Raw genomic sequence first — 23,877 nt, 5'->3', positions numbered from 1 at the left:
AACACCCCCCCCCGCTAGGTATGCTACACTCGGTCGGAAAAAGGAGAGTATTTATTCCTTTTATATTTTATTATTCTTTTATCCACTTTCACTGTGAATACTGGTGTACATTTTACTTATACGCTATACATAATATTGTGTGCACAATTTTCTGATGTGTCGGCTTTTACTTCTGAAAGCTATGTGCACGCGCACAAGCGCACAGCTTAGAGGGAACACTGGTCATAATAGAAATCATTAAAATGCTTTTAAATTGTTATCAGCATACGTGGGAACTTCTTAACTCCGACTACCCAGAGCCTTCCCTTGCGAGACGCGGCAAGGACTGCCCATGACGTCAGCGGGAGGTCCTGCTGATGTCGGTGGGCGGTCCCGCTGACAACGGTGAGCGGTACCGCTGGTGTGGGGTGCGTTCTCGACGATGACAGTGGGCATTTCTGCTGACATCATGAGAAACACTCCAATTTAAAGGGGAAATTGCTGGGTAGCGGGGCGTGTCAAGACCCCGCTCCCACGACCTGGGGGAGAATCAATGTGGGTTAATACGGGGTTAACACGGTAACAGTAAGCAACAGCTTTGGCGTCAGGATTTTTAAAGGTTTGTAAGAGCGACTCTATTGGACGCCGGCACGGGCCTCCTCTGGCATCAACACCTTTTCCTTAAACCATTCCTGAATCATTTTTGCCTAGTGGCAGGGCACATTATCCTATTGAAAGAGGAGAATACCATCAAATGGTGTACATAGTCTGCAACATGCTTAGGTAGGTGGTACATGTCAAAGTAACATTCACGTGAATGGTAGGACCCAAGGTTTCCCAGCAGAACATTGCTTAAAGCCTCACACTGCCTTCTTTACATCCTGGTGCTATGTGTTTTTCAGGTAAGCAATGCACATGCACCAGGCCATCGACGTTATGTAAATGAAAACATGATTTATCAGACCAGGCCACCTTCTTCCATTGCTCCATGATCCAGTTCTTATGTTCATGTGCCCGTAACCACACGGCCAGCCTCCACCCCCTCCGTGCAGCCCTGACCGCCCATGACCCTGTTGCTGGTTCACCGCTTTTCCTTCCTTGGACCATATTTTGATGTTTCAGATTACCTTCCTGGATCTCCCTCTAACTGGACCAAATGAAGGGAGAGCAAGGTCTGTTCATACAGACCTCTGCTTCAGTGCTCCATCGCACTGTGTGCTGGCAACTGATGCTGAGCGCCAAACCGCGAAGAAGGAGCGAAGAAGGAGCACTGAAGCCGAGAAAGGAGCCAAGAAGAAAGAAAAGGAGAGACGGAAAATTACGAGATCACCGAGTCCAGCAACTATGAAAATGTCTGCCATGATTCATGTCCATGACTATCTCTGGTTAAAATGAGTGTTGGTGTCAGTGTACAGGGTTAAAATAAGTACGTGCATCAGTATAAGGTTAGAATAAAGGTGCATTTGTTTGCGTATCGTATGAGTGTTTGTATATCGGTGTACAATGGTAGACTGTGTGAGGTGTCAATGTACAGTGTCAGAATGATTGTGTATGTGTGTGGGGTGTCAGTGGCTGGCATGTTGTCTGTGATGATGCACAAAGGGGTAGATTTACATAAAACTGTTACTTTTCTTATTTAGTTTATTATTTAAGTTTTATTTATTTAAGTTTTGAATGCCTGTAATTTTCTTTTCTTGAGAAAATATTTGTCCACTTCTAAAATCTAATTTGGAATACGTCAGCCTCTTCTGATTCCACAACTGCGCATGTGTTCCCATGGTCCCCCTGTGACTATGTTTTTAGTCACGGTCGTCTTACTGTCTCCGTAATCGGGGCCATTTTGTTATAGCCGTACACATACTAAGCGATGTACTACGGTCTTCGAACAAATGGCGTCGGCAACGTAAGTGAGCGCTTCACAAAGGCGACTCTTTCAATGCGATTTTTACGACACTGGCTTTAGGGATGGCAACGTTGTGATCTAGCGGTTATGTCGCTTTATGACGTCTTTACTGTGGCGCCTGCAATCGCAAGGGCTCCGGAAGCAGATGTGGAGGTTTTGAGGCCACGAGTATAGGGTGAGGAGACGGCGTTCCATAGCAACACAAAGCATGGCTAGACACCGGAACGTGCGGGGATACAACTATGATGATGGTAAGGAGATAATACGGCATGGGTGGGCGCTGCTGAAATCATGTATGCGCATGTGGCATATAAGGCCTGTAGCTTAGGGCATGTTTGTGTGAGCAAAAGGGACAATGCTTGTTATGTGTGTTTAGTATGGTGCTTATCCAGTGCGCATATGTATGGGGGAAGGTTATGGGTCCACTGTGCATATGGTTGGCTGAATACATGGACTCCGCCCTCTTTTCATATTAAACTATCGGTGGTGAATGCACTTGCTGTATGTGTAGGCGTGTGTGTGGGCATTGAGATAACTGGATACGTGGATGATTGTGGTGTGTGTGTTATATATATATATATATATATATATATATATATATATATATATATATATATATATATATATAGCGTGTGTGTGATTAGGAAGAGGATAGAGACTACACCTGGTGCACATGATGCAAAATAGAGCCACAAATGTAAATAAAACCAAAGGTAATATTTGTATTTGCATTTGTGCCTTCTGGCCAAGCTTCTGGGCTGAAGAAGATTTGCTGTATTCCTGCTACTGGTACTAGCTGCAGCTTAAAATTTGCTTTATGGTTTTGGACCATTAGAGACAGGCTTTCTGCTATTGCTGAATACCAAAACTATTGCTCAAAAAAAGATTCTTTAATCAAAACTTGCATTGTTACACCAAAAGGTGGGACTGAGATTGTTGCCATTTGGAACTGAAAGCAACCCTTATACAACAAATAAACAATATTGATTTTAAGTGATAATGACGGAGGAAAGAGGAAAAAAAAAAAACAGGTTAAAGAATGCAGTTAATGTTTTGCCTAAATGGGTCAGTAATATTGAGATTGCACATTTGGCTAAAACCATGTTAAAGATTAAAGGTGCCCTTTAATGTCCCTGACACCCTTAATAAAGAGTGCTTGAAACAGCCAATCAGCGGTAGGAAAGCTCTCCCAGTAAGATCAATGGGTGCTCTTGCCGTGTGTGCGCTAAATAGACCCTGCCCCCCAGTTTCACTGAGCCGGACCTGGCATATGTTCCATATGTTATCTACTGAGAAATGTTTTTTGGGCGAGCCCATCTCGTACACAGCTGAGGAATGGGAGACGGGGCAAATGCAAATGAAGGATAATGCAGAATCCCCCCATACATCTGCAAAAAACAAAACCACGAAAATATAAAGGAACCACACGTTTATCATACACGTTAAAGTGCATGTGCTGGCTGGAGTCTCCCTCTTACCAGAGAGATTGAACCCATTAACATTACGGAGATTGTGTAATAGTTGAGTAGAAAGTTTGGCTTGCACTGAAAAACTACCGTATTTGCTCGATTATAAGACGACCCTGATTATAAGACGACCCCCCAAAATCTGAATATTAACTTAGGAAAAAAAGAAAAAGCCTGAATATAAGACGACCCTAAAGGAAAAAAGTTTTACCAGTAAATGTTAATTCATGTAAACTATTTTTTTTAATAAAAGCTATGATTGAGAAAAATATTTTTGTTTTTGTTTTTATTTCTTGTATTTTCCAACCTGTCCCCCAGTTACGCACATCTGCCCCCAGGCTTGCCACACCAATATGGCACTGTGGCCCATGATATGCCTTTTAACCCTCTATATGCCACTGTGCCCCATGGTATGCCTTTTGACCCCCTATGTGCCACTCTGCCTCCAGAAATGCCTTATACCCCTATATCCCATTCTGGCATTTAGGGGGTTAAAATGCATATTATGGGGCAGAGTGGCATATAGGGAGGTATAAGGCATTCCAGGAGGCAGAGTGGCATTAAGGGAGTTAAAAGGCATTATATAGAGCACTCTGCCTCCAGAAATGCCTTATACCCCTATATGCCACTCTGGCATTTAGGGGGTTAAAAGGCATATTATGGGGCAGAGTGGCATATAGGGAGGTATAAGGCATTTCAGGAGGCAGAGTGCACTATTAAATGCCCCCTTAACGCCACTCTGCCTCCTGAAATGCCTTATACCTCCCTATATGCCACTCTGCCCCATAATATGCCTTTTAACCCCCTAAGTGCCAGAGTGGCATATAGGGGTGTAAGGCATTCCAGAAATGCCCTACACACACACACACACACACACACACACACACACACACACACACACACACACACACACACACACACACACACACACACACACACACACACTTACTTACTTACTTACTTACCGGTTCTTCCAATTTCCTGCTGTATAGCCGGGGCAGCGGGTTGACGTCTCATTCCGCGGCAGCCGGAAGGAGGTGGAGTTGGCAGCGGGGGTTTGTATGCGTCCGTCGCAAATACCTTCCCCGGCTGTCAGAGATCAGGAACTCTTGAACTCTGATCTCTGACAGTCGGGGAAGGTATTTGCGACGGACGCATACAAACCCCCGCTGCCAACTTCACCTCCGGAAGCACCGGTAAGTGTGTGTGTGGGGGGGGGGCGACGACAGGAGGATCCAGGTCCCCTGCAGCGGTGCGGGGGATCTGGATCTTAGTCTCCTAACCAGACCTCTATTTGAGGTCTGATTAGAAGACGACCCCGATTATAAGACGAGGGGTATTTTTCAGAGCATTTGCTCTGAAAAAAACCTCGTCTTATAATCGAGCAAATACGGTATTCAAAGTTTAAGTGCCTTGATACTTTGTGGCTTATACTTAATAAAGAAAAAGGGAATATCCACATTGGTCTAAGGGAAAGCAAGTGTGACTCCACATCGTTTTCTATGTTGACCCAATAAAAAATGGCATCGTCTTTACCTAAAGACGATGCCTTTTTTTATTGGGTCAACATAGAAAATGATGTGGAGTCACACTTGCTTCGGGGACCTTAGGGGTCTCTTATTTAATCTGAAATAAACATTTTTATATATAAAAACCAACCATTCCAGGCTTAGTACAAGCAGGTGTAACTGTACTCTTGTTTTGTTTTATTATTTTTTTTATTATTTATTTCTTTTGAATTAGTACAACAAAGCAAGCGGGGTGCTGGGTTTTATAATAAGAGGCATTATTAGAAGAAAGTGGGTGGTGGTTCTGTCGCATTATGGTGCTCTGGCCAGTCCTCTGTCTGGAGACTCCATTTCCATGTGAGGAATTAGTCCAGAGACAGGCCTGGACTAAAATGGTGTAGGGTTTGCAAGACTAAGGGAACTCCATGTATTTAGCTTGGTGGATGTCGCAAATACTATTGTGTTTTGTTTTTTTGTAGATTTTGATGATGATGACCTCTATGGACAGTCTGTGGATGATGACTACTGCATTTCACCAGCAACAGGTTTGTGTTTAACTTGGTGGAGATATTGCTTCCCTGGAAGCAGCAGCCTCATTTCAGCATATTCACAGCCAATAACAAATTAATAGAACAGCGCCATAAAAACAAGACCTGCTTTTTGGATTTTATTTTATGGTGATGTTCCAGCTGCTAAATTAAAAAGTCTTGTGATGCTCGGTTAATCGGTTCTCCTCCAAAGCAGCCTGACCATAGGTCATTAGTGGCGATACTGCCAATTTCCTGAGTGGAGTGTTAGGTTAGAGAAATGTTTCACAAACATATTGTAAAAAGCAAGCTGTCCTTTTGCGGAGCTGTGGATGGATGGGATTTAAATGTCTGACTCAATCAGTCATAGAAACTATGCTTGATAAATGAGTATCTTTAATTCAAACTTTAAGGACGTGTAAATAAAGATGAAGCGCTAAATGGATGTGGTAAGTGCTGCTGATTCACAGGGGATAAACTCCAAAGGAAATGTGAATATAACAGGAAATAGTGTCAGCTCCCAACAAGATCTTGAAAAATATATAATTCTTCCCAAAACATATGTCTCACGTATTGTGTATATATTCATAAGCATCCTAAGGACTTGAAAGATATAAAAGGGGGGGGGGGAAGACATATGGTGTAGTATAGAAAAAATATATCAGATACGTCTACACCTCTTAACCTCCTGGTACCCGCCTTTAATCTTTTTTTGGAGAGAATTGATTTTGTTCACGCTGTCAGACACCTGAATGCTGTGTTTCAAAGAAAGAATTACGAATGGGCCAGGTAGCGCCCTGTATAGTGTAAGAGTCTCTCCTTCACTTTACCACATATACCATTTATTATTTAACATACTACACCATATCTTTTCTTCCCATTTTATGTATTTCAAGTACCTAGGATCTTTATGAATATATACAATCCGTGAGACGTATGTTTTGGGAAGTATATACAATTTTAAAAATAATTATGATTTTGTTGGGGGCTGATGCTAATTATTTCCTGTTTAACTTGCACTTCAAGGATATAGTTCTTACTCAAAACTATTTGGCTCGTGTTCACAGAGATTGGCGATGACCTCGTTTTACTCTGATTCAGGTTTTTTTTTTTTTTTTATGTACGCATGATGCGTCCTGTTGGTAATTTCCCAGTGCCACAGGCACTCTGCATACATCGTTTTCCTGACTGACGGCAACCACGTGTGTGCTCTCACTTCATAGTGCGAGCAGGTGTTTTTTTTAGCAATGTTTAATGTGGGCTTTCCCAAATAGCATTTGATTTATGTTTTAGAAAACCATTGTAATAATGATTGGGCACAGGGTGCTCGAACTTTTTTGGGCTCTTCACTTATACATTTAAAACTAGTATGCATATTAGTTGCTTCTGTATCTATGATCTTAAGTATTGGGCACTTAGCTTTGCTTCTTTGATTGGATGAAAAAAAGGTCCTATGTTGGTGTTTGAATTAATCTCATTGTTTCAGACTACATGTTGGCACTTGTCTGGATTCACTCTCTAATGACTGCAAATCTTTTATACAATTATGACATCTGTCAATAGGATTTTATTCCATTCCATTGTGTGTCCTTAAATTAGAGATCACTGCTGTGAACACAGGGTCTTCAACACATAGTAACAAGTAACTTGTAGACAAGGATGGATACAGCATTATGTTAAGTAGAACAGTGTGGATCCATTTCAGTTGAGAAGTCCGTAGATTGTCCAAGGTTCACTTATCAAATATTATCTTTTATTTATTTAGTGCCAACAATTTACGCAGCTCTTAATACAATACATATATTCAAGGGGTATGACAAGACGAGAATTGACAGACTAAGACAAATAATACATTGGGTGGAGGGAGCCCTGCTTGCAAGCTATCAATATGAATGTACATCCTTGGTTTACAGAAAAAAACTGAAATGTTTAACATTGCTATTGGGGGAAAAGCTGCTCATTGAGTCCAAATAAAGCTCACGCAAGGTTACTTTGAGTGCTGATTCAGCGCGGTGCCCAGCGACCTCTAACTCTCGTCCCCATCTGACATCCTGTCTGCTGAGTGCTGGAATATGACATCTTGGTGCTCCAACTCTTATCAGTTTGGCATAACATTACTTTGGAAGTTGTGCTGAGGCTGTTTGCATTGGGAAGCCTGATGTCCCTACAGGCCAGTTTGTCCTTGATTATGTGGCAGAGAGGCTGCTCTCCCCCAGTGCCTGCCACTCTACGACTAGTCAACCTAGTTTGTAACTTTAAGATTATAAGAGCAAGACTGGGGCCCTCATAACCCCACTGTTCTTGCCAGGAACTTTGTATGAAATTGTCATAAGGCTAGATGGCAAACTCATTGGCAGGGTCCTTTAATCCAGTTTTGTGTGTGTGTGTTAACCTCCATATTTAAATTGTACACAACACAAGGTTATTGTTGATAAAGCGATGTTTAGTGCCCCTGACACTGCCTCTAAAAAATGCAAATTAAAGTGCTTTTTATAGAATCCCTCCATGCATTTGTGGGGGTGACAAAATGGTAATTTGGTGTCATATGCATATGATGGCTGCAGCATACCCTTTAAGCTTTGGCTTATAGTGGCCCTTAACACGTTGTGAAGATAAGGCATATAGGGGAGGTCAGGATGACACGGTACTTTGTAACATTGGTTATAGGTCGAGTATTCCCGTCTGTCTGTGTGGAGACTTTATCAGTCAGGAATGCTGAATCACAGATGTAATTCCGTGGCATCAACATAGTAAACACCACATTTTGCTAAAAGACAAGGGTTAGTGATGCAGAGTAATATATGAAATATGTTGGACTAAAGAATTGTATATGTTTTTTGTGACCCAACACAAATAAGAGTATTCTTAATCTTTTTTTAAATTTAATAACGTTATTGTTTTTTTTTTGTGGGGGGGTGTATATTGAACATAATAGATATGCTCAATTAGAAGTATACATGTGCTCTAAGTGTGAGTTTCTGCCCTCTAGTTACTAAGGTCACCATTCAAATAGTGTAAAAATACAATAAAAATCTCAGATTTGCAAAACTCATTTGTAGAAATATTTGGTGGTAAACACATTAATCCAATCTATATGTTTTCAGTATTCCTGTCACGGTTGCGTTAACTTTATATTTGGCTACCTATGAATACCTATAAGCATACCTGGGAACTCTTCGGGTTTGACCCGGAGATTGCCAGGTGAGCGCTGCTCCTCCGGGTCAAGACCCGAATCTGCCGGGTCGCGGGAGCCGTGTCTTGACACGCCCTGCCCGTTTTTTCTTTACATATGGGCGTTTCCCGCTGCCGTCAGCAGGACCGCCCGCCGATGTCAGTGTGCAGTCCTGGCGGGCCCCGCAAGGGAAGGCTTAGGGTAGCCGGAGCCGAGAAGTTCCCAGGTATGCCTATAAGGTTCTTCTAAACGATTTGTTAAAACATTTAGTACATAATGCTCTGTATAATGCTCATGTTTTGATTTGACACATTCTAAAATGTTCCAAGACTCATCTATGGGTCCCATGTCTTTATACCTACTCCTCTTCCTGTAACAATGTACAGTAAGGACCCTTTATTTGTTAAAGATGGCAGCCAGTGGTACACATTTAGAATGCCTTAATGTACTTATTATTTTTTTTTTATAGCTGCTCAGTTTATCTATTCAAAAAGGGACAGACATCAAAGCTTTACTGAACCATTGGAAGAAGAGGGGGAGCTTGAACAGGATGAAGACATGAATAACCCCAGAGGAGCAGACACTGCCCTAAGTTCTGTTGATCAAGGTAAATAATATTTTATATGTATTAAATGCCTTTTTATAGCATGATCTTGTGACATGATTGTGTGAGGATGTCTGTGAATTGCTCTGTGCCTTATTTATTAGCATGGTTTGTAATTTTTTTTAGTCTGGCTGAACAAAGCCTGGACAGACAGAGAGAATCTTGCAAAGTACCATTTCTTTTCACATGTATACTGTATTTCATTGACCTGTTGGCCTGCCATTGCCAAATACTTTGACAGTTGTTTTCCTGGTGTCTTGTGTTAACGGAAAGGGCTGGCTGCTTTATGCGTCATTTTTCATAGATGTAATGAAAGACTTGGATGAAAATTTGTGGAGTAAATCACAATATGACATTTGCATCTAATAAATTGGTATTCTGTTGGATGTGCCTCTATTGTGTAGCACAGTAAATACATCAAGGTAATTTATGTATGGCTTGTTTTTAAGCTAGAATGATAAGATCTTATAGTGTGTATTTTAATCTTAGGTGTCCATATTTATTATCTAAGTTTTAGGCAGAAGGTACATTTCCTTCTAAGTACATACTGTACAGTAATATAAATTGGCTATTGACACTGGCACACAAAGCTTTCTTTAAAAAAAAAAAAAAATATAGAAAAAAAAAACTTTTTGCAGCCTAAAAATCTCATTGTGTGTTTGGCACCCTGTCTCAAATTGAACCTTGCTCTAGATACCTGAAGAACAAAATGTTAAGTGGACTGTTTAAAGCCAATATTTATCCCTGCTTTTACATTTCATTAATAAAGTTATATTTAAATCGAGTTAAATGGTCTAGAATAGAACAGTATTCAAGGGCCATCACTGCATTGTAGTTACAAAATACACTTTCATTTATTACCATACTATGAACTGAACCCAGTTACCCGTCGTGCCTGTGGTCCACTAAGATTGTGCAATTATGCATGAACCCATTTGACAAGTTTTGAGATAGCATTCCTGTACACACTATAATGGACTGTAAGTTCATAGTTAATATAGTGAGACTTCTTAAACCCTATGCAACTGATTTCACTGTGGTAAGAGCGAAGCTCTTTGTTCTGTGTCTCTCTCTGTTGGCTGGCCCATCGTACTCACCCAGGTGAGTTGAAACCTTGACTTTGCTGCCTGCCAGCTGGATCGACAAGTGAGTTTTGAGCGTTGCCGGTTGCAACTTTGTGATGCCCTACAACCACAGATGCAGACAGTTGTTTAACTCTAATTTAAGAGTTAAAACATGTTGTTACTATTTGTTTGCTCACAGATTATTCTCTCCTTTATTTAATACTATAAAAAAATGTTTCTAAATTTTCTCCCTCATTTATTTTCTATAATAAATAAGCTCACCCATTTCAAAACAAAGTAATTAAAAAAAAAAAAAAAATTTTGCTGCAAGGGTGATCACGTCCATATATTGTGGCCAGAAAAGAGCTGATTACCATATAGGGTAAATATGATCTACAGGGTGGGGCTTTTTCTGTTCTCAAAATCGCTTGGCTCCCAAACTTACCTCTAACCTGTAGATATGTAGAATAAACTATACAGTTTAAAATAAACTATAAAGTTAACCATGTTAAGTTCTCTGATTACTGTGAGGGACAAATCGTGTGGCCTAGGACAGTGCTATCATTTTCCACAGGATATGAGGAGCCCTCATGTAATCCACTTAGTAAAGAGCATGGTGCTCCATGCCGTTATGATGGAGTAACCCAAGTGTTATGAAGTTTTGGTCCAACTACTGCTGGAGAGTTAGTTATTGATTGTTTGTTACAGCTCGTCTTCACTCATGCCTTGACCACATGAGAGAGGTGCTTGGAGACACTGTAGTGGAGCAAGTTATGATTGATGCTGTGTTGCAGTGTAAATTTGATGAAGCCAAAGCTCTGGACCTCGTATTTCAACAGGACAACAACAAAAACATAAAGTCTATAAGTCAAGCTGCATCTTCAGCAAGGCCAGCAAAAGGTAATTTCACAGTAGCTGTGTTTGTTTCTGGTGTTATATAAAGTGCTGTACCTTTTAATCTTTTCTCACTCTAACAGAATCAGGTTTCTGGTGATTACTAGAACATTTCACAGTATGGAAGAGCATGTTTATAAAAAAATAAAAAAAAAATATGCTTGGTAAACCATGTGATGATTAGTTTCCAAATGGTGCATATACGGCGCCTTGCTAAAGTATTTATACCCCTTATTACATCATAATACTAAATTACAATTGACTTTTTTTTGTGAAATTCCCTTTTGTAATGGCTTGCATAAGTCTTTAACCTGTGTGCTACATAAACATCAGCTTTATTGCCAGTTACATTTTGTTAAGGATATGTTTTAAGTATATTGAAATTTGAAAGGGAAGTCTCTGACAATTGACAAATAAATGCCTTTATATCTTTTTTTTTTTTCTCTTTGCGCCATCATTTGGTCCCGCTGATGACCTGCTTCGCCCCTTTTCCCCCCTCCATTTTCATTGACCGTCATGACCACTATTGGCTATTGTAAGGTAAGAAGCCATATTTCCTTCTTTACAAACCCTTGCAAATGAGCAGTGTATGCTTTCTTCATTAGAAAAACATACACAATTGATAAAGAATAAACCAGCACAGTCTTTCCATTCAAATTTTAGTTTACATGATATGTTACTTGGTGAACCTGATACATTTACAACATCTGTAAAAAATGAGCACTGTGTTTCAGGTTTTTCATCCAACTTGTCTCTATCCGCTTTAATAAGTGACGGTGTATCACAAACATTTGGTGGCTTTAACTCTGGCGTCTCAGATATCAGTCTAAATGACTTGATTTCAGACTCAAATATGGACACGTGTATAAGCAAAGAATCAAACTTGCTAGCAGCTAGGCTTTCTGATATTTCCTTTCCACACTTAGACAGCACATACAAAGATCAGGGACTGAAGCAATCTCAAGAAGAGAGTACGTTTAGTAGTGGTACTTTGGATGTGTTAAATTATGACCAGAACTGTGAAGTGGGAGGTCTTTCTAGATCCCCGATGCCAGACAGTCAATCAGATTTGTTCAGTGGCTTACAGGCCATGTTACATAATACTGATGGTTTCCACACATCAACTAATGAAGGTACAACATATGGAAGTTCATCACTGGCCGATCTCATACAGAAGCACAACGAGTTGAATCCACTGATGGATTTCTCCTTTAGTACTCTTGAGGAGAATTCACCCAGCGGCAGAGAAACACAGGTCGGATCTCTCCTACCTTTGTCTCAGCTTTCCGATCAGTCACCCACAAAGCTAACCATACCATTGTTGACAACATCTTTGTCATCACTAGCTGTTTCTGAAAACGCTGGTGCCAAAACATCAACTCTGTCATTGTCAGAACTAATTGCTGAAGCTAATGTGTCCGCCTCTGAAGACGTCCAATTAAATTTAACTCATGCAATGCCTTGTCCAAACATTGACCTCAGTGACCTTATTAAGAGCCCTAAAGGCATTGAAGAAAGTGCTGAATCAGTGATCTTGCCTAAGGAACAGGTAAAACCCAATTACATGTGTAAAAAAGCTACCCATTCAAAGAAAATGCACAACTGTAAAACGAAAAGAAAAAAGATTTATTGGGCCAAAACCTTGAAAGCCAAGCCATCAGCTTTTGCTTTAAGTCTGTGCTTTGGTTACGCCCCAAAAACTTTTGGGGAAAATATTTTAATGCTTCACAGAGGCCACATCGGTAATCCAGCAGAATTAGCCACAGATATGGATCAACCTACACTAATACCATTTAATTTTCAAACCCCTTCCCCTGATGACATTGTGAAAGAGAGTCAGAAAAAAGCTTTTTGTTAAGTAATGGCAAGGCACTGTAAATTTTTTTTTTTTTACAATTTTAATCTTACACATTCACATTTAGATTTGGGCCCTACTTCTACAATTTTATGAACCGTGGTAATTTCAAGCTATACATGTAGTTATTTTATAAATGTTTTAGTTTTGTACTCTGAGGTTTGTGACAGGAATTTGATTTTTTTTTTTTTTTAAAGAAAACAATTTTTTACATCTTGAGGAAATGCAGTATTGTAGAGACACATTCTACATTTTATAGTATTGTTTCAATACACTTTTAAATGTATTACTAAAATAGTGGCCACACTATATTCTTTATAGATTTTGATGCTTTTTGGAGTTGCAGACTGGTTGCCATATTAGTTGTAATCAAGGAAATTATTTGATAAACCCATAGAGTACATAAAATGTATATGTTCATTATTTTGGTAGTAGTAGACACTTGTGTACATCCCACTAAAACACATAAGTGGTAGAGGAAAACCTCCTTGGCCTTATTGGCAATTTAATTTAATCTCCTATTCTTTACTCTTAAATTACTGCCAGCTAAACCATTTGCCTTTGTAGAATAGGAATACTTTTTTTTTTTGCACTTACATGGCTCAGTAAACCGACTCATTCAGATAATGTAGAGCAATGGAGCGCAAGGGTGTAAGTTGTGGGGTTAACATTAAAGCCCTTTTTAACTATTTAGCTTTTTTTTTATAAAAAAAAAAAAGGCTGCGTTGTCAATAAAATTAAATTTCTCTAACCCATTTGTGCCTATGAAGAGTTATTAAAATATAGCCAGCTGCCACAAATAACCCTTTATAATATCGCAGTAAAAGGTGTTATTTACTATGCGTTGTTGGCTCAGGTTTTGACCTGAGATGTTGGCTTTTAGGATTTATCATCTCGCCCTGTTTTTTAGTATGTGTAAATTAGTTTTTAATGTGAACAGAAATTTGACTCTACTGCTAGATTTTGTCGCTAATGTGCCCCAGATTTTTTTTGGCGGGTTCTAGACTACGTCTTAGTCCATAGTTGAGGTAAGCTCATCATGTCTTTTTTTTATTAAGCACACTTGCTTTTTTTTTCTTTTTTTTTTATCTCTTCTTGTACGTATAGGTAGATAAGGCCATAAAATCTATTTATAAAATTTGTGTGTATATACATCTCACAGTGCACAAATAGGGGATTACGCAGCTTTTTGTATATGCTCTGATCTGCCATCTGTGATGTTTTTTTCTTTGTTTTTGATTTTTTTCCCCTTATGAAAGCTAAAGCTATGTATATATTCCAGAATAATACCAGGAAGTAAATATTTTCAGACGATCTAAAAAAAAAAAACAAATTTTTTTTCCTGTACTATAACAATAGATAACTGCCAGGTTCTTTTTTGTATTACACTGTTTTAAATGAAATGCATATTTTATCCGAATGTCAGTATACCTGTTGTATATGAACTTAATAAAGGAGATAAGAGGAAATGCCAACAACTTTTTGTCTGTATGTGCTATATCTATATAGTTTCCATTAAATATATTTGAAGGATTTGTCACACTTATCCATAAATAGATTGAATCTATTAAACTATTTCTGTCCCTGTTTACTAAACATGGCAAGTGCCTAGTTGTGACTTATCAGTGTCCTATGTGCCTGGCTGCCCCTGCTCATTATTTTTACATAACTCCAGGTTGGGTAGCCATTGTAGGGCCTTGAGAAAGCATGACCTAAAATGTATTTCAGTCTGTAATTTTTAAATACGCATATCTACATCCCTTTGACCAGTGTTATTGTAAGTGTTTTGGAATACTTGCCTGCAGTGATCTCTTACTGATCTGTAGGCACTTTAAAGAATGTGGCTTCCTTTACAACGAAGAATGACGACATCAGTGTAGAGTTCAATAAGTTGTCTCTGATTCAGTTTTCTTATTCTTGTTAACCCACCTACACTGGAAAAAAACTCTCATGCGTATTGTTTGTTTTGTTTGAGTTTAACCCCTTAATGACAAAGCCAGTACATGTACGGGCTCAAAATGCATTGTTTTCAATGGGGTTAGGGACCGCCCATTGTCCTTAAGGGGTTAATGGCCTATAAGTATAATTTGGTATGGTATCGTGGTAAGTTATTTTTACCTATCAGTAGCATTATCTGCTGATCTGTAAGTAGCAGCTATTGTAAGCACTTATTTTAGCTTTAGAGCATATTGAAAATAGTACTGTAAAAATGTTTTGCAAACTACTCCAGTTGTGCTAACATTTCTTGATCTCTTAATACTTTCTAAACCTTGCTGACCTGCCTCATGGGACTTTAAGTTAGATACCGTCTATATGCTCTTTATTTAAAAAAAAAATATTGTGCTCTTCCTTTATGCCCCCTAACTCCACTCTTGAAACATTCTTCAGAATCATTTGGCAGAGCCCTTGTTTCATTGATGGCCCAGAAGCCTGGTTAATACTATCATGCCAGATAAATTCTGAGAGCATTCATTCCTGAACCCTACTTTTCCCACTGACTGAGCAGCAGACCTGGTGGTGCTGCCTGCTGGGTGGTGGACAGAAGCCACTAATGTAAATGAGCAGTATTTTTGAATTGGGAAGATCTAAGCAAACACTGGTAGCATAACTGCTGCCCCCCCTCAAAACCCATGCATGTGGGGTATCCCCGTACTCAGGAGATGTTGCTGAACACATATTGGGGTGTTGTGACATATACCAGGAGCTGTAAATTCATACCTAAAGTAAATGTGTGCATGCAAAGAGTTAAAATACCAGCATTTGCAATACCCTGGGGTGTCTAGTTTTCATATTTGGTTTTATTGGGCACACTGAAATGGCCAAGCTCAAAGATGTACCAAATAGGGCACGAGCAGTGGATCACCAAATGTCAAATTTCAACATTGCAAAATGCGCATGCCCCAAATGTGGCCCTTTTTTCCCCCAACAGCCAGGCAAACCCATTCATGTGGGGTTATCACTGTACTCAGGAGAGGTTGCTTAACATATATTGGGGTGTTTTATGACAGTGACTTATACCTGTTAATTCACACCTGAAGAAAAATGTGTGTGGGGGAAAAAAACGCCAAAAAATGACTACCACAAAGTTTGCCAAAGACTGGTGGTAGAATTAGTGCATGGAAAGAGTTAAAATACTAGCCCAATTAGGACACGGAGGCACAATGACCACATGTCAAAGTTAAAAAATGTGAACTTCCCAAATGTGACATTTTACCTCCCAAACAACCCAACCAACCCATGCATGTGGGGTGTAACTGTACTCGGGAGATGTTGTTGAACACATATTGGGGGGTGTTTGACAGTGACATATACCAGGAGCTGTAAATCCATACCTGAAGTGCAATTTTTTCTGGTTAAAATACCAGCATTTGTAGCACCTTGGGGTGTCTAGTTATATGGTTTGATGGGGTAAATTGCATTGGCCGGTTTTAAAGATACCCGAAATAAGACATGGGGCAGAATGACTAGATTTTGAAAAAAAATGGTTTCAAAATAGCAAAACGCTACTTGTACTTATTGCCCAATAACTTGCAGAAAAAAGCAAAAAAAAAAAAACATTGGGTATTTTTAAACTCAAGACAAATAGTAGAATCTATTTAGCAGGGTTTTTCATTAGTTTTTTTGTAGTAATTGATTTTCAAATATTCAAATAAATGTGAGTATTTTTGTTTGTTTTTTTCAATTTGTCATCATTTTATAGGAAATTAAATATGATCAGAAAATGGTACAAAAGCCCTTTTTCACCTGAAAAACAATATATAACTTGTGTGGGTACTCTATATGGGTGAGGAGAAAATTAGAAAATTACAGCTAAACACGAGCAGCGCGAAAGCGCTAAAACAGCCTTGGTCCCAAAGGGTACAAAACACAGCCTGGTCCTTAAGAGGTTAAAGCAAGACCACCAGCAATGCGTGCTTCAGGTAGACTGGTACCATTGATTAACTGATCAATTGTGTGGACAGTGACCGCGTAGGGGCAAGAAACTGGGTGCACTGCCCTACGTTGGTCCTAAAAAGGCCACAAAGGTAAATGTAGATTCAGCAATTTTTTGGTTCATTTTTGGGCAATGACTTGCTTCCTGGTTCCTGAATTTTCAGTAGAACTAAATGGGCAGAACCAATTTGTGGCCCAATGCCCACATTCACTCTCACACTTTCATTTTCCTTCACTCTCTAAATGTTTCCCTAACTTTGTTGCCGACCACTTTTGCGTCTTCTTCTGCATTTCTGTGGTCATAACCAAAATGGTGGTGCCGCCGTATTGCCCTCATGTTAGGGCAAAATAATGGTGCTTTCGTGACATCTTTTCCCGATTGGGGAGATATTAACGGATGCGGCACCATTTTGCCCTGAGTTTACATGCGGGCAACATAATGGCACTTTAAGTGACGTCCTGTCCCTCAATTGGAGTGCCACCTTTTTGGCGTGAGATTCGTTGGGGGTCTGGCCTTGTTTTCGGGGCTTTGTACAAATCCAGATGCGCAAGTCTAGTAAATACGTCACTGGGAATGAACCACTGTGGCATCTTGGGTGAGGAATGTGCAGATAAAGGATTTTTTTAAGGATTAAGGAGAGGTTTGGGTTGAAGATGACCCCTAGGGATTAAGCCTAGTTAGTAGGAGAGAGAGTTGTATTTATAGAGATTGAAAATATAGGTACTGTGGTGGAGATGGAGGGGAAGGTAATGAGTTTAATTTTAAATATGCAGAAAGAAATACAGTGCTAAGAAGAAATTTCTTCTGTTTTTGCACATTTGTCACATTTAAATGTTTCAGATCATGAAGTGAATTTTATTAGACAAAGATGGCCAGAGTGAAAACAATGTTTTGAAGTGATTGTATGTATATAGGAAAAAGTTATCCAACCTCTTCTGGTACTATGATAGTTTTTTTTTTTTAAATCATCAGTTAACCAGATTTAATTGAGAATTTTTGGTTCAGTTTCACTAGATACACCCAGGCATGATTACTGCCAGCCCTGTTGAATCTGAACATCAATTAAATAGAACCTGTCTTCCAAAATTAAGTAGGCTAAAAGATCTAAAAAAGGAACGCGCGATGCCATGAATTAGAGATAAGAAAAGTCATTGACATCTATCAGTCTACAAATGATATATATAAAAAAAAAAAAAACCCTGAAACAGTGGTGAACCTTTCCAAGAGTGGCCGGTTTACCAAAAGAGTGGATCAACGACAGGAGATAACCAAAGAACTGCATGCTTCACTTGCCTTGGTTAAGCTCAATAAGAAAGAATCCTGGCATCCATGGGAGAGTTGCAAGGTCGAAACCACTGCCGATCAAAAAAGCCTTGTCTCACATTTGCCAAAAACCATCTTGATGTTCCCCCAAGTCTTTTGGGATAAAACATAGGTCCTGTTACATCTCGCGTAAAGCTAACACAGCATTTACATCATACCAACAATCAAACACAGTGGTGGTAGTGTGATGATCTGGGGCTGCTTCAGGACTTGTCTTAATTGTTGGAATTAATCCTCTACCAGAAAATCTGTTATATCTGGCCATCAGTTTGTGACCCAACGATCAAGTGCAGTTGGGTTATGCAGCAGGACTAGCAACTTCTTTGAATGGCTCAAAAGGAACAAATCAAGGTTTCGGAGTGGCCTTGCCCAAGTCCTGATCTGAATCCAACTGAGATGCTGTGGCAGTTCATACTCAAACCCCCCATATGGCTGCAAATAAGGTGTGGAACAAAATTCCTCCACAGCACTGTAAAAGAAAAAAAATAATAATAATAATAATAAACCCTCTTAGTTGTTATATAGGTTTTGATGAAGTCCTCACCTTTTAATAAATTACATAAATAAAAAGCTGCATTTCGTCACATTGTCTTATCTTTTATATTACAATTAGTTTAATCTGAAATATTTATATGACAAGCAAAAATATAAGAAATATGGAAGGGGCAAATACTTCTCACAGCACTGTAGCAGACAAGCAGTTAGTAATACAGATTATGAGATAAGGAGAAAAGTCAGGGAAAGTCAGGTCAGAGTATAATCTGCATATGAATAACGGAAGCCAAATTAATTTGTTTAGTATTTTTGGGCCTTTTTAAAGAGTATGCCTGTTACCAAGTATCAGTTTTGTAAAAAGTACAAACGCTCCCTCTCCTGGTAGAACCATTTATTGCAGGTTCTTATGTTTATTGCTTTTATTTTAAAAGACATTTTGCTGACCCTTACAAAATGTTTGACAGGGTACAAGGTAAATGTTACTGTTAATAATTGCATTATTCAAAAGATCCCGTTTTTTTTATCCCTTGTGTAGCGAATGATCAGTCTGCAATGTATTGCTTACCTGTTTCCATTATAAATGGTAAACGTGTAAAGCTGGCACTGTTTCATTGGACAGCAGCATGTCCATTTTGTTTGAGATGTAACATTGCAAAATGCATTTGTGAGCTCGCATAGGCATGCATATGTCCCACTTGGTATTACCACCAGAAAATGTAAGCATGTCTTTCAACTAGATTTTCTGCTAGGAAAATGCATAAAGTGAAATGCCCATCGTAATGCAAAGTGAAATAGGCAGTTGAAATGTTAAAACTCCCTGTTCAGTGAATAGACCCAAATAGAGCACACACTGTTCGACGTTTTGTGCCCCTTAGATGACCTTTTATGACCACCTGCCTAATATTGTGTAGCTCCCCCTTTTGCTGCCAAAACAGCCCTGACCCATCAAGGCATGGACTCCACTAGACCTCTGAAAGGTGTGTTGTGGTATCTGGCACCAAGATATTAGAATCAGGTCCTTTAACTCCTGTAAATTTGCGAAGTGGGGCCTTTGTGGATGTGTCCTGGTGCCATGTGTTAGCTAAGGGATGCGCACGCACCCAGCTATCCATTTATGCTCACTTGCCCATTGTAGGCACTTTCGGCAGTGGACAGGGGTCAGCATGGGCACCCTGACTGGTCACCAGCTACGCAGCCCCATAACAAACTGCGATGCACTGTGTGTTCTGACAACTTTCTATCAGAACCAGCATTAACCTTGTCAGAATTTGAGCTACAGTACTTCGGCTGTTGGATTTGACCACAGGAGCCAGCCTTTGCCCCCCACTTGCATCAATGAGCCTTGGCCACCCCTGACCATGTTGCCGGTTCACCGCTTTTCCTTCCTTTGATAGGTACTGACCGCTGCAGATCGGGAACACCCCACAATTTAACCTTTGTCAAACTCTCTCAGATCCTTACAGTTTCTCATTTTTCCTGCTTTAAATACATTGACTTTGAGTATGAAATGTTCACTTGCTGCCTAATATATCCAACCCACTGACAGGTGCCATGATAACAAGATTATTAGTGTTGTTCACTTCACCTGTCAGTAGTCATAATGTTATGGCTGATCTGTGTGTGTGTGTGTATGTATGTATGTATGTATGTATGTATGTATATATATATATATATATATATATATATATATATTACACACACACACACCTCTATAGATAAGAATTCACATTCCTTCTATAGGATTTGTAGGTTTTACCCAGTTTATAATATGAGCCACTGTATGTTCCTTTGTATCAAATACAATTTTAATAAAAACTTCCTGATATAAGTTTATATACCCTTGCCTAAAAATCTTTTATTGCTGAATACGCTAACCATCATGGGGTTGGTGCCAACCAGGGAAGGAAGAACTTTCAAATCCTGCTGATGTTGGCGATTTTGACTAAGTTGTCTTAGTTTGAGGAAAGGTCAGTAGGCAGCAATGCCAATTAGACCCAAAGTCGTCTTCGCCTCCCTACCTTTCTTTGTGGATAACCCACCATGCTGCACTTAATTAGGTAATACCTACTTTAAGCTTACACTCACAAGCTGAAGGATGGGCAGCTTAGAATAGCTGCAGAAGTGAGTCTAGGAGAGGTAGAGGAGAAGAACACGATGGCTGGGTGAATGCTTTGCTGTCTCTAAATATCCATGTACTTGCCCCCAGGCCCCGTTGTGAGGGTTACATTTTTTGACTATATGGTAAAAGTCTCAGAATTGATCTTGATATAATGCATTGTTATTTTCTCTTAAGAATAATTTAATTGCATTTCTCCAAATGACTTGCTTTTTATAAGTGACCGGTTTGTACACCACAGCAGGGGATAAGTGGCATTATAAATATACCAAAAGTGGCTTTGTATCTTGACCTGCAGTAAGAAGTGTTTTGTAGGGGGAAAAGAAGGTAGAAGCGTTTTGTAGTGGGCGAAAATTATTTTTTTTTTTAGTTCTCTAATTATGGTTTGTAATCAATTACCTGTATTGGTCTGTATACTGTTAAAGCTTAGTTAATAAATTGTATAAGGACTCGCATTTCTACCATACACGATGAGCAAGCTTGGAGAACTCACTCGGTGCACATCATTCCAGGGTCCAGTTTACGGAAGTTTGAGCAACTGGCCTCTGGAAGATCAGATTGGAGTTCTGGTGAAGCATATTGTATCATTGAGAGATCTGGAGAAGAGTATCTTGCTCAGCAGAGTTTAGATGGGGCATTTAGCAATGAGGGAGGAGATACATCATAAGTGTGACGGGAACGACCTGTACCCTGACCGGGTACTCCTGCCAAATGTTGCTTCCTCCTGCCGGGACACCAACAATTAATCCCTTCAGTGCCAGACAGAACCAGCGTTGTAAATAGAAGGGGTGACGTCGTTGCACCAGAGCTGCGTTGGCACTGTGGCTAGCCAAAGCTTAGCTACACCGTATGGCTATTGTCCCGAAAAGGACAATAAAGGTTCATAGCAGCCCACCCCAAGCATCAGACAACACTCATGTTGAGGTGAAAACAGGACTTGGTTTATTTGGAAACACACAGCCTTATATACAGTCCAACAATGAAAGGGCCATACATCACATTAACATATCCACACCCTGCCCAGACAGCCCGGAGCCACACTCGGGCCACCAAGCCCCGCAAAAAGCGACACGATCAGCTGGGGCGAGCCCAAGCGCTAGTGGTTTAATGTTTACCCGGGAATGAGCACGATATAGCTGAGCGCGTGCTCAGTAACCGTGTTGGCTGACCCCCGCTCTTCTGGAAGTCACAGCGACTGGGGATCCCTAGGAGGCTTCCTCTCTGAACCTTCCCTGGTCTGTATCCCACCACCTGTGGGCTAACTCCATGAAAGAGCACTCTGATGGGGTCAATGGTGTCCGGGTTATGAGGGGTTAAAGTCCGTGGGCAATTGCTCGGGTCTTAGCCGAGAAACAGTTCCAGAGGATCATGGGCAGGACCCGGTCAGGCAAAAGGGCACGTGATATACTGGGGATACAACAGGGAAAACAAGAACCACACATAAACCCCCTCCCAAAATGCAGGAACCCCAAATCTCTCCGAGCTCCACAGTCCTTAGAGTTTCTGGTACTTTGGGAAACGTGGCACTTCGTACCAGGGCCCATAGTCTGTGGAAAGGAGGCTGGCACTCGTCCCCCTCCGGAGGTCTGTGGCACAGGGGCTTCTGTGACCTTTCTCCCTCTTCGCAAAGAGACTAACACAGGAGGAGACCCCAGACGGGTTGACTCTGAAGTTGGTCAGTCCATCCAGTCCCAACTGGTCCCCTAGCCCAATTGAACATACCAGCCGCTGGAGAGAAGTGCCGACTGCCCCTTCTCCCTGGAGTCCACTCAGCTGCCATGGAATTGGGCCAGCTGCGCCATCTCCCAGGACCACACTCCTGTATCCCCTCCTTGGTGCTCCTGCTGCCACTGGGAAGATGGGCTGGCTGCGCCATCTCCTGGGTACTCTCCAAATGGTTTGCTGTCTCCCAGGTGCCCTGGTTTGGCATATTACAGGCTGAGTGGACAGATTATTGGGAGGGGCTGAAGAGGATCCAGTTGTTTTGGTGCACATTGGTACCAATGGCAAAGTAACAGAAAGACGGAGAGTCCTAAAAGGTAATTTTAGGGAGTGAGAAATGGACCTCTAACGTAGTAGATACTACCTGTGCCGTGCGCTACACCAGAAAGACAGCGGGAGATTAGGCAAATGCATGGCTGAACTCTTGGAGTAAGAAGGAGGGCTTTAAGTTTGTAGATCACTGCACTGATTTTGCTTTGGGGGATGATCTATAGTCATGATAGCTTGCACTTGAATAGAGGAGTGTCCAGTGTGCTTGGGTAAAGGAAGGCTAAACGTTTGGAGGGGATTTTAAACTAGGAATAGGGGGAAGCCTGTAAACCACTTCAAACTGGCTAGAAGGTATTGACCCCCAAAACAACAACAGAATGTGCCTGTCGCATGTGTGCTAAAAGAAATTACAATCTTAGCACCAGGTCTACAAGTCTATTCTTTAGGGAATAAGATTTTATGAAATCACAATAATTTGTCCATGAACTTGACAACTATGACAACTAAGAATGTGTAGATTTAGTAGCTCTTAGCGAGACATGGTATAATGAGAAAAATGACTGGGACTTGGTAATACTCTTATAAAGAAAGGACAGAGAAGGCAAGAAAGGGTCAGGGGTGCCCAGTATGTGAAAGAGTTTACATTTTATGCTAACACACATATTGTGTCGAATATAAAATCAGTCTGGGTTACGTTAGAATTTGCTAATAGAATAGTAGCTCATGTAAGTGTAATTTATAGACCCCCTGGAAAAGTTGAAATTGTATAATCTACTAATTGAGGAAATGGCTAAAATTACATTATAGGAGGAAGTTATATTTAACCCCTTCAAGACCGGGACGTACCTGGTACTTCCTGGTCAAAGGTCACCGGCAGACTGGGGAGTACCAGGTACGTCAACGATGATGCGCGATCCAGCGTCGCTATGAACACTGGGATCGCGAGGGGCGGCTTCTAATGACCGCTGGGTGTTCCCAGCGATCCGTAGTAGCCACTGCCCCTCAATTCCGTGCACGTGAACGCTTTGAAGCGAATCACGAGCAT

General features: G+C 40.5%; 1 protein-coding gene across 2 annotated transcripts in view; it reads left to right on the top strand.

Annotated features, from left to right (window-relative positions):
• The first annotated feature begins 1,958 nt into the window (after nucleotides 1-1,958).
• Nucleotides 1,959-23,877, top strand: part of HBS1L (HBS1 like translational GTPase) — a 44,727-nt gene continuing 22,808 nt past the window's right edge. The window contains exons 1-5 of one of the 2 annotated variants that reach the window (XM_053458548.1): nucleotides 1,959-2,133; nucleotides 5,336-5,401; nucleotides 9,025-9,162; nucleotides 10,932-11,123; nucleotides 11,663-13,673. In XM_053458548.1, coding sequence (XP_053314523.1) covers nucleotides 2,091-2,133; nucleotides 5,336-5,401; nucleotides 9,025-9,162; nucleotides 10,932-11,123; nucleotides 11,663-12,975 — 1,752 coding nt within the window. In that variant the 5' untranslated portion in view covers nucleotides 1,959-2,090 and the 3' untranslated portion in view covers nucleotides 12,976-13,673. Of the gene's footprint in view, nucleotides 2,134-5,335; nucleotides 5,402-9,024; nucleotides 9,163-10,931; nucleotides 11,124-11,662; nucleotides 13,674-23,877 lie in introns of those variants that run through there. The other variant, XM_053458547.1, reaches the window with a different exon arrangement.

This window comes from Spea bombifrons, chromosome 3 (genome assembly GCF_027358695.1).
Source record: "Spea bombifrons isolate aSpeBom1 chromosome 3, aSpeBom1.2.pri, whole genome shotgun sequence".
Classification (NCBI taxonomy): Eukaryota; Metazoa; Chordata; class Amphibia; order Anura; family Pelobatidae; genus Spea; species Spea bombifrons.
Note: the sequence above shows the minus strand (reverse complement) of the source record. Positions and strands in the feature narration are given on the sequence as shown.